Genomic DNA, 13373 nt, shown 5'->3' on the forward strand with positions numbered 1-13373 from the left:
CCAGGGCCCTCTCCATGTGGGCCCTGGGATTTATGCAGGCTTTCAAGTCTAAAGGTCACCCTACACATCTCTCCTACTTCAAAGGTTAAGTTCTACACCTAGGACCCTTTGCCAGGTCCACCAAGTACTTTGAGGTCCCATCTGAGCTATCCTGGCTCTGGGGTCTCCCCTGAGCCCTGAACAGGTATGTCTGATACTGCAAGCCCCACCCCCAAAAGCAAATGTCTCAAAAATAAAATCAAAAGACTCTCAAGAAGCAACATAAGGTAACAAAGGCAGCAAAAACACAGCCAAAGGCAGCTTCTGCCACCTTCCATGAGGCTGAGAGCAAGGTCAAGGCCAGGACACATTGTCAGTGATCTATCTTGTGCCCACTCTGTGCCAAGCATTTTATATGCAGCCTCAGAACCTGGGCCACTAATACTATCCCCATGTTACTGATGAGGAAAGTAAGATCCAAAAGGTTAAGGAAGTTGCTCAAGATCACACAGCTAGTCAGCAGAGGAGCCCGGATTCAAATGCGCAGCCCTTTCCTGTGTCCACCCAGCTTACGACTCTTCCTGGGGAGGAGGAAGGATACATACCATACATAGCATCTGGAGTCAGAAGCCCTGGCTATGGCCCTGCTCATTAGCTATGACTATGGGTGATTCCCCTCCCTCTCCAGGATTCGGTTACCTCACCTTTAAATGGGAATGCTGATGTCTGTGCTTCCTCAAGTGACGGATGGGAGGGCTACATGTGATCCCAACTACGGAACAGCCAAGTCTTCACTGGTGTGAATTAGGACTGCTCCTCTTGCCTCCTTTTTCTCCTACAAGCAACTTGAAGTTGGTGTTGTCCTAAACACACACACACACACACACACACACACGCACACGCACGCACGCACACACCCCTCCTTGCCAGGTCTGACGTGAGAGAGGTGTTAGGTCAGGCTATCTTTTATCTTTATGCTCGCACACTCACACACAGTGGAGGAGTCAGCCTCTTCCCACTCACACGATCCCACGTATCTGTCTGCTGACCTACAGCCTTCTCTCCTCCCAGGACATCGCCTCGCCCAAGTTCTCCATGCCCTCCCCTGTCCGCACAGTCATCACCGCCGACTTTGACAATGACCAGGAGCTAGAGATCTTCTTCAACAACTTTGCCCACCGAAGCTCCTCAGCCAACCGCCTCTTCCGGTAGACACTTCAGCCTGGTTCGCGGCCGGTTACAGCTGGGGTCAGAGAAGAAGGTGTAGGATTCAGAAGGAAAGTTCCAAGGGCTGAGGTGGAGGAAAGTCCCCTGATGAAGGAACAGAGAGGAGGAAAGGACAGAGATTGAGCGAGAGGCTACGGGGATGGAGGGCGAATCCTGGGCCTCCTGGTGTTGGGTGGGATAATGAGCAGAGGGACGTGGCCCAAAGTATACCCGGAAGTCAAGCTCCACAAGATAGAAACTCACATTACCACAAAAGAGGTCACAGAGGCAAATCTCCTTAGGTACACCGGGGCCAGGCAAACACAGGCAGGTTTATTGACTGCAGGACTTCTCAGAGTCTTTAACAAGTCGTTTTACTTTCCAAAAGTGGATGGACCCTGTGGATGGAGTGTTCCAAATAGATTTGACCATAGAACATTTTTTTCAAAGATTTTTCTCTGGGATGAATGCTCTGCAAGGCATCCTTTGGGAAATGCTGAATGAGACAATTAATGGTAGATAAAGTAAAGGGAATTACAGAATGGAAGGAATCTGCAAGCTTCTGAGCATTGTGTCTAGGGGGGAAAAGTTAGATTTTCGGAGGCAACACTTGTTGTCTAAGAGGGCTCTAGAGGCCATTGGCATCAGCATCACTGAGTGCTTATTAAAATGGAATCCTAAGACCTACTCTGATCTCCTGAATCAGAATCTCAGGGAGTAAGGCCCACGAATCTCTATTTTTAATAAGAGTACAAGGCATTAGGCATAAAGTTTGAGAACCACTGTCATGGAATGAACTTCAGGAATCACATGGCTTGAGATGTCCCCATTCCTAGTCTAAAACATACTAATGGTGCTCAGGACCAGGTCAGGAGAGGAGAGTGAGCCAGGCCCTGGGATTCAGGAAATGGGGCTGGATCACCTGCCGGGCTTCCCAAGGTCCCCATCCCCTCTCTCTTGGGGGGGCCCTACCTATTAATAAAAGGCGAGAGCTGTGACTAAGCACATTTTAAAATATAATTATGAACAAAGCATCAATCATGACTGGATGTAATCACCCCCTAAAGGCACCAGATTTACTAATTAGGTGCCTTGCAAAAAGCTTATTCACAACTTCCAGATTAATTGCGGAAGATCAATTGCTCGTTAACAGAGACACCGCTTTCCTTCTTTGGCTAAGACACCGCTTTCCTACTCAGGGTACTCAGAGACCCTGAGTACCAAGGAGTCTAGTGCTCTCATCTCTGTGGCCCAAGAACCCAGGCACCTCCCTGTCCACGTGCCTGCCCAGCCCCTGTCAAATCTCCCAGCTTCCCTCTGGGTCACCCCCAGCGTCACCATGTGGTTGTCCCATGAGTTAGTGTGTTTACATTTACACAGTGGCAATGGAAGCCACTTCCCAGGTATGTGGCCGAGGGCCCCACACAGCTGGAGACTCTGGAAGTTTAGTCCTCACCTGTCTCTGTCGCTAAACGGAGCATGGTAGGCTCCTTGTAGGAGGCACTGGCAACTCAAAGCCTCAGTGTTCTTGAGTCTGCAAGTATTTTAGTGACATCTGGAGCAATCAAAGAATGCATCACCCAAACCAGTTGCTTAATGAGAGTGCAAGGGGACCCTATTAATAATGGCAAGACAACAGGCATCAGTAGGGCTCTCCCAGACCAATCTGGATATGCGTGATCCCACGACTTATCCATCTAAACACACCTCTGATCTGTTCTCATCTCTCCACCCTACACCACCCTGGCACTGTCTCTAGGGGATTCCTGCACCCACCTCCAGACAGTCTCCCTGTGTCTAGTCCAGCAGAACAAGCAGTTGAAATTGCAAATCTGGCCACACCTGTTCCACGTTTTAGAAGCCTTCTCTTTGACACATGTCCCATGCCTCATTACTTTGTCCCCAGCCTCCTCACCCTCCGCTTCCCCATTTACAACTAAGCACCAAACACTCCCAGCTTCTTTCAGTTTTATGCTGTGCCAGGCCTGGACCCTCATGCTGCCCACACCCTCTGCCTCTCTCTCCTCTCTCTTCGTCTGACTGACACATACTTATCACGCTGGTCTCACTTTAGCTGGCCTTCCTCCAGGAAGCCTGCCTTGGTTACCCAGATCTGGATGAGCTTGCCCAGCTCTGCACTCCCCTCGGCCCCACTCTCCTGTCAGCCTTCAGCACTCTGCATGAGACTCCCCGTCGTGTGGACCCTGGCTCCATCCTTCCTGACATGCACCACAGCCACAGGTGCCCACCCAGTACCCGGCACACACAGGTTGCTGCAGAAAAACTTGTTCAGCAAATACATAAACATAGTGGAACTGCTGAGCTGTATCCTTAAGGACCTAAACTGCATTGTCACCTGAAGCAAAGGGGTGTCTCTGCTGTGGCAGAGTCTGCAGGACGTGCGTGGTCAAAGGGACTGTGGGTGTTCGCAAGCTGAGGCATACACACCTCTAGCAGGTGTACACACAGCCAAGTGCAGCCAGACACACTGCCCACTGCCCAGACTGCACACGTGGATGTGCTCAGCACAGATGCCCCACGTGGACAGAGGACATCTCTCAAGGCACCCGCTCAACCTTGCAGACACCCTGCAGTTCTGCCAACACTCTGCCATCTAGCCCCCATAGGCTCCAGCTTAGAGGACCTCGGTTCCCTCCTGAATGCACTGGCCACATCACAGCTCTCTGGGGACTCTCTGTGATTTGGTCAGACAACAGTCACCTGCAGTGTGGTTAGGGAGAGTGATACAGATCCCTCCTGACCCTCTGTTTTCCCCCCGGACATTGCTCCACACATCTAGGGCAGAGCACTCAAGGCTGCGAGAGTCTGATGAGTGAGAAAAATTAGAGAAAAGTTTACTGCCATCCGCAGCAGTCAGCTTAGTGTGGAGAAAGAGCAGGACTTCCTCAGTGGACTTTTCTGAAGCAAAAATTACCGTGATTCAGAGTTCAAAATAGACAGAACCCCAGCAACCCAAAGGGACCCCTTTCTTCCCTCCCGCCCCTGGAATTCATCCATGCATCCCACAGACGTGTGCGTTCTGCTCTCTGAGAGCCAGGAACTATGTTAGATGCTGTGGGAGATGCAAAGATGAATAATACATGGTCCCAGCCTGCGAAGAGCTCGCAGTCTAACTGGGGAGATAAGATGCATTCATACAGAGCTTTAACACAAAGAAGAAAGTGATAAAGGCCAGAAACGTGATAAAGGCAGAGCAGGAAGGCGTTGCCTCTAGCAGGACGATGAGGGAAGGCTTGGAGGAGGTGGCATTTGAGTGGGGTTTAAACCCTGGGTACCGTCCAGAACTTGGAAATTCAGGGCCACTTGAAAGAAAGCGAAGGTCAGTTGAAGGTAGCTGTGTCCCTGTCCCTTCTCCATCCATCAACTGCCCTTTCCCAGGCTGTCTATAATTCATCCATTAGAGAAGGAAAAATCAATATTTACCAACCTAAATTAAGACCCAAGAAGAGAACAGGCAGGGTGTAGACAGGGTCTGTGAGCAGAGAGTGGCTCCGTAAGCATCCAGGCGTCAGCCCGTGCACAGTGGGACCTGGGGATGCTCAGGGGACAGAGAATGGAGGGAGCTAGTAGGCCTCTAGCTTCAGGTGCCCATTGGGGGCCTCACGGGCACTTACTCATCCATGAACGGCCTGTCTCCTCTCCTGCAGCGTCATCCGCAGGGAACATGGTGACCCCCTCATCGAGGAGCTCAATCCTGGTGATGCCTTGGAACCTGAGGGCCGGGGCACAGGTAAAGGCATCTGAGGGCTCGGCCTGGACTCCCCTGTTTCAGCACGCTGCCCATACCCTGGGGTGAGGGCGGGAAGGATGGGGCAGCCAACCCCACCGAAGGTCTCCTCCTGTCTCTGCCACTCTGAAGGTTGAGACCCTAGGACAGGGGTGAGAGTTTAGAAGGGGAGGCCCTGAGAATCCCAGGCAGGAAGCAGAGGAAGGGATGGTTCATCCTCCCAGTCCCACGGAGGCCAGGGGTAGAGCCCAGGAATCCATGGGAAGTAACTTCTCTGGTGATGCCTTGCCCAGTGGGGATGGAAAAGAGAGGCTGGAGGTCCTGAAGTCTGACCCCTCCCCTCTTGGCCCTCAGTCTGGTATCAGAGAAAGAGCACTGGCTTAGGAGTCCCAAGACCCAGTGCTGCCATGGCCTTGCTGGTGATCTTGGAAAAGTTACTTCATCTTCTGGGTCTTGTTTTCTTGTTTCCACATCCATAAAATGAAGATAATTACATCTGTCTTCCTCATCTCTCTGAGATATAGTGAGGACCCAGAGAAGACCAAGTATTTATAGATACCTCATAGATTGACAAAAAAAAAAGTATGTAAATATAAAAGGTGTGCATAATAGAAAGAAGGCCTTGTGGTCTGAGTAACGTAAAAGTCCAGGGGAAGGAAAGAGAACCCCCTCCTCCGTGAATTCCTATCCTGAGCTGGCTAGGAGAGGAGGCAGGCTTCCAGCCCGTCTTCCTGCCCCAGCATCTCCCCCACTAAGGGCTGTGGACATGGTACTGGTCGGGGAGCCCTCTCCCCTGTGGGTCTCCTGGCCAATGGCCAGAGTGCAATCTGCATTGTTGCAGGGGGTGTGGTGACAGACTTCGATGGAGATGGGATGCTGGACCTCATCTTGTCCCACGGAGAGTCCATGGCTCAGCCGCTGTCCGTCTTCCGGGGAAATCAGGTGTGCACAGACCTCGGGACCCACAGAGCCAAGCCTGATGTGCTCCCCTGGACCTAGGGTGGCCGAGGGAAGATGAGCCCGGGATACATGACAGGAAATGGATGTCCCGAGGCCTGGAAGAAGCAAATAAATTCCCAGAAGCACAGTAAACCTCCCAAAAGGTCCCCCTCTATAGAGAAGCCCTCTGCCCCTCTCTCTTCCACTGATACTTCTTCTCCAAAAACTGTTTTTCCCGAGTCCCTTGGCTTTCCCTCCTCTTTTTCAGTAACTCTCTTTCCAAACTTCAGCCACCCTGTCTGCATTGCTTGCTTTCCCTGCCTGCTTCCTTCTCCTCTCTCTTTCCTCTGCCCCTTTTCTTCTCTTCCTCTTTCTCCCTCTCTCCCTCTCTTACCTTCCATCCTTGCTCCCTCTGCCCACTCCACTGATGCCCATCCTCTCTTCCTCCCCACCTACAGGGCTTCAGCAATAACTGGCTGCGAGTGGTGCCTAGGACCCGGTTTGGGGCCTTCGCCAGGGGGGCGAAGGTCGTGCTCTACACCAAGAAGAGTGGGGCTCACCTGAGGATCATCGATGGAGGCTCAGGCTACCTGTGCGAGATGGAGCCTGTGGCACACTTTGGCTTGGGTGAGTCAGGGCCAGGGGAAGGGTTAGGCAATGAGCTGTTGATGGGACAGTGGGTCATGCTGAGCATCATGCTGAGTGATGCAGAACTGACAGCATGAGCATCTTCCAGGTACCACATTACTACAGCAGCCGAGATGCACATCGGCTATTGAAGGCAGCCTTGCTGTGAGATAAACTTGAGCACCTGAGAGAAGTTTTCATGCCCTACCCCCTTGCAGGGGTCCCCACCCCGGTGCCTCTACCGAATTCCTCACTTTGGGATCAGAGTATTTAATCCTCCATTTGTCCAGGGTGTAGCCTTGTTCTTCAAATGTTGGCCTACACCAAAATCATCCAACCCAGCTGTTTCTCTGGCTTCTTGGGAGTTGGCTTAGTGATTAAATTGTCTCACTAAACCCCTGGTGACGATAGCAAATGCCGGCAAGGATGCAGAGAAACTGGATCTCTCATGCATCGCTGGTGGGAATGTAAAATAGTGCAGCTACTCTGGAAAATAGTTTGGTAGTTTCTTTAAAAAAAAAAAAAGAAAAGAAAAAAACTAAACATACAACTTTTGTCTAACTTAACAATTGCACTCCTGGGCATTTATCCCAGATGAATGAAAACTTATGTCCACATAAAAATCTATACGAGATTGTTCATAAGAACTTTATCTGTAATAGCCCAAACTGGAAACAACCTCGATGTCCTTCAATAGGTTAATGGTTCGACAAACTGTGGTCTTTCCACACCATGGACTATTACTCAGCAATAAGAAGGAATGAACTATTGACACACACGACAACCTGGATAGCTCTCGAGGGCATTACGGTGAGCAGACAAAAAAAGGCCAATCTCAAAAAGTCACATACTGTTGATTCCATTTATATAGCATTCTTGAAATGACAAAATTGTAGAGATGGAACATAGATCAGTGGTTGCTAGGGGTTAGAAACGGTGAAAAGGAGGGGGGTGGGTGTGACTATAAAGGGATAGCCCGAGGGAGGTCTGGGTGGCATGGAGTCATTCTGTATCTTGATTATGGTGGTGGCTACACAAATCTGCATGTGATAAAATGACACAGATCTAGCCATACACCTTGTACCAATGTTCATTTCCATTTTGACACTGTGCTGTAGTTACAGAAGACGTAATCATTCGGGGAAACTGGGTAAAAGGTACACAGGGTCTCCCTGTACTGTCTTTGCAACTTTCTGTGAATCTATAATTATTTCAAAATAAAACATTTTTAAAGACATGCACTGGGAGAGGGAATTAGAAAAATAGAAGTCTAAAGAGCCTTCTTGAAGAGAGGGGCAATAATGGGAGGAAAATGTTGAGAAACGCTAGTGGGTGACATGAGTGTCTTTACTAAAACAATGGTTAAGGAAGCATTTGAGTCAAATGTAACTACGTTCAAAGTCAGACATCCTCCCCCATATGTTAGCACCTCGTGAGGTGATATAATGTTAATATAAAACGAATAGGCAATATGGCCTTGAATCAATAAATACATATGTATAGGTTAATATTATACACACATCATAGGTGCATAGAAAAACAGGGAAAGAAAATGTAAAAAATGTGAACAGTGATTCTCTGAGTGACTGGACTAATACGGTAACTCTTACTCATTCCAGGCACAGTGACACTTTACTCTTAATATTCATGTCACCCTCATAACTACTGTGTGAGATGGGCGTTATTCATCTCCATTTTACGAATGGGAAAACTGAGAATCGAACAATTAAGAAACCTGCCCAAGATACATAATAGGTAAATGGCAGAGATGGGATTCAAATCCAGACCTGCCTGCGTATGTGATTTTTATTTTCTTCCATATTTTTTTTATGTGTGTGTTTTCCAATTTTTATAGGAAACACATAATTTTTATGCAGTCTGAAAAAGAAACATAAGAATTTAAGGGACTCACATCCCAGTTATATGAGCATAGTCTTGGGCTATTTTACCCTGAATGGGTCAGCCTGCAGTTGGAAAGTTTATCACTTTTAAGGTAGCCATTTGCTATGCTGGCCTTAAAAGTACAGGATGACTTTTAAATACATAGTCCTCTCTGGCAAAACGGCAGTAGCCAACATGAATCGAGCACTTAGCATGTGCCAAGCACTGGGCTAAAATACCTCATTTAGTTCTCATCACCACTTGATGAGTCATAAACCCAATTTCATAGGTCACGAAACTGAGGCTGAGGTTAAGCAACCTGCCCCAAATCGCACCTGCAGAAAGTAGGGAAGGCTGGATTTGGACTCGGACCTCTCGACCATTGTGACTTGACTGCTTGACCTCCCTTAGCTGCTCTGTGTGAAGCCAGCCAAGGTCCTCTTGCTCTACCTCTTTCTCCTTGGACATCCACATCCCCTCAGTTAGCAAGTGACCCAAATGAGGCCGTTCGAGAATCAAGGCGACTGCCATGGTGTCATAGGTGGGATGTTCGTCCAGGTAGCCAGCTGGACATCAACCCTCACCCTATTACACAGATAAGGAAATTGAGACTCACATAGCAAATCAATGGCAAGGCCAGGACTGGGGCTGGTTCTCCTTCCCTACATCCCTTGGGCTGCCTCTGCTATTTTAAGATGTACATTATGGGCCTCACTGGGTCTCCTCTCTGGCCAGTGTCTGCCCCTGCCAAGAGAACAGACCTGCTCCTCAACTGGGCAGCCTCGGCCAGGTCATTTGGTAGAATCATGTGCCTTTTCATGACTGTCTGCCTCCCATGCTCAGGATTATGGATGCTGCACTTAGCTGGAAGCCCGTCCTGACTGCCAACTTTTGCATTTTGCAAGGCCATGGGATTTGTTCTGGGTCTGAACTCTTGTTCAAATAGCTCCACAGGTCCCCTGCAGACTCATCTCTGTTGCCAAGATTCACTCCCAGAGGCACTGAAGGAAGGCTGCTCTTGGGGACTGGCCCCGTGGGTCAGCCTTGGGCCTGGCAGTTCAGCAAGCAGCAGGACCAGCAGCCTGGGATGCAGCAAGAGGCAGGAGGACTCCATCCCTGCAGCTCCAAGGCCCCCACATCCAAAAGAATCTCCTTCATGGGTCGAACATAACACAGGCCTTCCTGATTGATGGAGGAGCCAGCAATGGGGCAGGAAGAGAGGGAGCCAGTGGAGAAGGCTAAATGGAATGAAGGATTGAGGAAAGAGAACAGGGTGGAGATAGACTGAAACGAGGCCTGGGGGAGACCAAGAGATACAGAGAGACATGGTACAAAGAAGAAATGCTCCCTGCCCTCCAGGCTCTCAATCAGTAAAAGACAGATGGACACAGGAATTCTGGTGCAAGGCAGATTTGGATGTGCCATCATAGTGGCCCAGAGGCTGTGAGAGGACCGGAGCAGGAAAAATTAGTTCTGCTCTGGGCAGCTTTCCCAAGAAAATGAGCCTAGAACAGGGTCTGGAGTGTGGTAAGGACTTGGAAGGCGTGGATGGGGCCTGAGGAGAGCATTCCAGGGGCTGTGCTGGCTTGAACAAAGGCTGGAGGTGAGGGTGTTCGGCGTGTCCACAGAATGGGAATGGTAGGGGAGGCAGAGCCTGGAAAGGGAGGCCAGGGCCACACTGTCAGGGGCACCCAGAGCCAGGTGGAGAGGGCAGTGGAACAGAAGGGGTCTGCAGGGCCTGGAAGCCAAAGCCCTGTGCTGTACGAGGGCAGGGCTGCGAAGGAGCCAGGGGGCCTCTCCCGGGGGCCGCATCCTGGCACCCAGGCCCTGCAGGAGAAGCAGCACTAACAATTGCTCTGAGAAGTCTTTTTTTATTTTCCTGATTGTAAGAATAATGCATATGGATTACAGGCAAATCAGAAAATATAACACCCTACAAAGAAAGTAAAAATAACTCATAACCTCACCACTCTGTGTAGAATGTTAAGTAAAAAGTAAACATTTCTCCCTTCGCCCTCCTCGCCCTGGGTGATCTTACATTCTAGTGGAAGGAGGGGAAACATACAATAGGTAAGAAACATAATAATGAGGTAAATATATCAAATGTCAGAAGATGTTAAGTGCTGTGAAGAAAGACAATGGAGAACAGAGTAAGGGAATTAGGAACGTGGAGAGAAAGGGGCAGAGAGCAGTTTCAAATACAGGGGTCCTGGGTGACCCATTCCCAGTCCCACACTTTCTGATATGCTCTTACTGCATGCAGTATACACAGAGCAGCACATTTAAAGAGAAATACACGTTGGGATTTCTTTTAACAAAAATGATTATACTCTTCCTATTATTCCCAAACTGGATGGTTTTTTTTTTTTCTCTTAACAATATCGTTACTCCGGACATTGTTCCAAGTCTGTACATATATCCTTTGTTTTCCTTTTGTGTTGCCCAGGATTTTTTTGTAAAGCCTACTGTTGGCCAGAAGCCTTATCGATAACATACACAATCGATTAACACGTATTTCGTGTGTTGTATGTATTATATACTGTATTCTTTTTCGTGAAGTTTCCTTTCTTTTATCTATATTTATATATCTATATATCCTATTGGTTCCGTCGCTCTGGAGAACCCTGACTAAGAGACACGTTAAAGCCTGATATAAAGCCCTGATAATTTTATTTTTTAATTTTATTTTTTATTTTTCTTATACCGCCACCTCCCACCCTTTGGCAACTATAAGCTTATTCTCTATATTTATGAATCTGTTTGTTTTTATTCATTTGCTTTGTTTCTTTTAGATTCCACGTATAAGTGAAATCATATGATATTTGTCTAACTTTTTTTACTTAGCATAATGCCCTCTAGGTCCATCCATGTTGTTGCAAATGGCAAAATTTCATTCTTTTTTATTGCTGAAAAATATTCCATTGTATTTATATACCACATTTTTATCCATTCATCTCTTGCTGGACATCTAAGTTGCTTCCATATCTTGGCTATTACTAGTATTCCTGAGATGAACATAGGAATATATATATCTTTTCAAGTTAGCGTTTTTGCTTTCTTCGGTTAAATACCCAGAAGTGGAATTGCTGGGTCATATGGCAGCTCTATTTTTAATTGTTTGCTTCCCAGTATTTCATTGTGTATCAGATTTCATAATTTATCTAGCAAATCCCTTATTGACAATTTAGTGGCTTCCAATCCTAAACAGTTTGTTTTGTAATGTTTGGGGTGAGGAGGGCCCTGTCCAGAACATGAATGCAAGAAAGGCCTGCCTCAAAGGTCCGAATTCCTGAGAAGTAGATGTGGGGCCCGAGGCCATGCCTGAAGGTGGAGGTCTCTGAAGGGGAGAGGGTTGCAGAAAGCTCCCCTTCCAGCACTCACAGCGCTGCTGCTTCCTTCCTGCCACCTCCTGCCTGTGCAGCAAGGTGTGGCGAGGGTGTGGACAAGCATGTGAATGCACACATGAGCCTCTCAGCAGACGGCCTCTGGGGTGCTTCCTTTACCCGGTCACATCCTCTGGCTCATTTCTGCACTGGCTGCAGCTGGGGGCCTTGCTCAGTCAGCACTGAGCTGTGGTTAGAGGACTCAGCTTCTCAGACCCGGCTCTGAGAAGGTCTGGGATGTGTGGCATCACACAATAAAAACCCAGGGACTTCTCTGGATATTTCATTCCCCAGGGGATGGGGGGTCCCAGAGTGCCCACTCTGTTGTGCAGAGTGCTCTCAGCTTCATCCTGTGGAACCATCCTTTCTGGAGGTGTCAGCCCCTACCCCTTCCCCTGCCCGGTGGAGCCCTGGCCTTTTTCCTTGTCCCCCCTCCACCCTCCTCCCGGCGCAGATGGCCCACTAGGCTCATAAATAAACGTTTTGGCTCACAGCCATTATTGAGTGCCCTGCTGACCCCTGGTTGCTCCCCACCTGCCCCTGCATATCCCTCACCCCTGCCCTTCCTTTTCCTAGCTAGCAGAGGACTGAGGCAGCTCTGGGAATCCCAGAAACAGAAAACCAATGCCAATAATCTACTTGCCCCCACCAGTCTCCACTAGGGGCTCCCCAACTCGGCCAGCCCACCCCAGGTATTGAGGGCACCCCACACACCCACACACACATTGCTTCTTTTTAGCTAGTTATTTGCAAGTGACTCAGAGCTGCCTCCAGGCCAGCTGGTGCTCATTTAGGGAAGGAAAATTCAGTGGCCCACATGAAAATTGCTTTATTAAAGTGCAAAAATATTCCACCAACTGTATTTCCACCATCTGTTTGGCTTGTAGTTCTGAAAAAGCACAATTCTCTGTCCTTCCTTGGCCTTTGTCCTTTAAAAGTGGCCAGAGGCGACTCCCTGCTGCTCTTGACCTCAGGGCAATGGCTGGTTAATGGGGCCACCTCTGCTCACCGAACCACAGGCCACTGAAAGGCTGCCCTGTGCAATGTCTGGGAGCCAGGGCCCCTGGCCGTGTGGCTGTATGAAGTCCTGAGGACAGAGGGAACAGGCCTGGAGACTGGAGCCTGAGTTCCCGTCCTAGCTCAGACATCTACAAGTCACTTCACCTCGCCAAGCCTCAAAGTCTACATCTGGAGAGTGGGGATAAAACGTCCATCTTGCAGAGTAGTTGGGAGGGTTCAAGTCGGCCACACGTGCTAAGGCTGCCAAGTCCCTCCCAGTCTCCTCTCCTACCCACCCCGCCTAATGCACATGCTCACACTCTGCTTCCCCCACTTTGAACTTCTCCCTGACCTTCAAACACACAGGCCCTTTCATATCTTGATGCCCATGCTGCACCCTCCACCTGGTATGTTCCTTCCTTCCCTTCTCTGCCTCACAAACTCTTCCTCCTCCTGCAACACCCAAACGGAATGACACTTAACACCCGCCTCTCTTGCCAAATGGTACCAGTGCTATGGGTGCACCTTCCCTGCTTATTACAACATAATCACTATGTTCATTGTCCCCCACCTACCCACCCACCCCCAACCACTGGCCTCTGCTCCTCCAG

The 13373-nt window shown here is 49.1% G+C and overlaps 1 protein-coding gene across 1 annotated transcript in view; it reads left to right on the forward strand.

Annotated features, from left to right (window-relative positions):
• CRTAC1 (cartilage acidic protein 1) overlaps positions 1 to 13373 on the forward strand; it is a 133608-nt gene that overhangs the window by 108702 nt on the left and 11533 nt on the right. The window contains exons 8-11 of the mRNA XM_025042318.1: positions 1051 to 1187; positions 4854 to 4936; positions 5775 to 5875; positions 6331 to 6499. Of these exons, the coding sequence (XP_024898086.1) occupies positions 1051 to 1187; positions 4854 to 4936; positions 5775 to 5875; positions 6331 to 6499 (490 nt within the window). The remainder of the gene's footprint in view (positions 1 to 1050; positions 1188 to 4853; positions 4937 to 5774; positions 5876 to 6330; positions 6500 to 13373) is intronic.

Source organism: Pteropus alecto, unplaced genomic scaffold, assembly GCF_000325575.1.
Source record: "Pteropus alecto unplaced genomic scaffold, ASM32557v1 scaffold88, whole genome shotgun sequence".
NCBI lineage: Eukaryota > Metazoa > Chordata > Mammalia > Chiroptera > Pteropodidae > Pteropus > Pteropus alecto.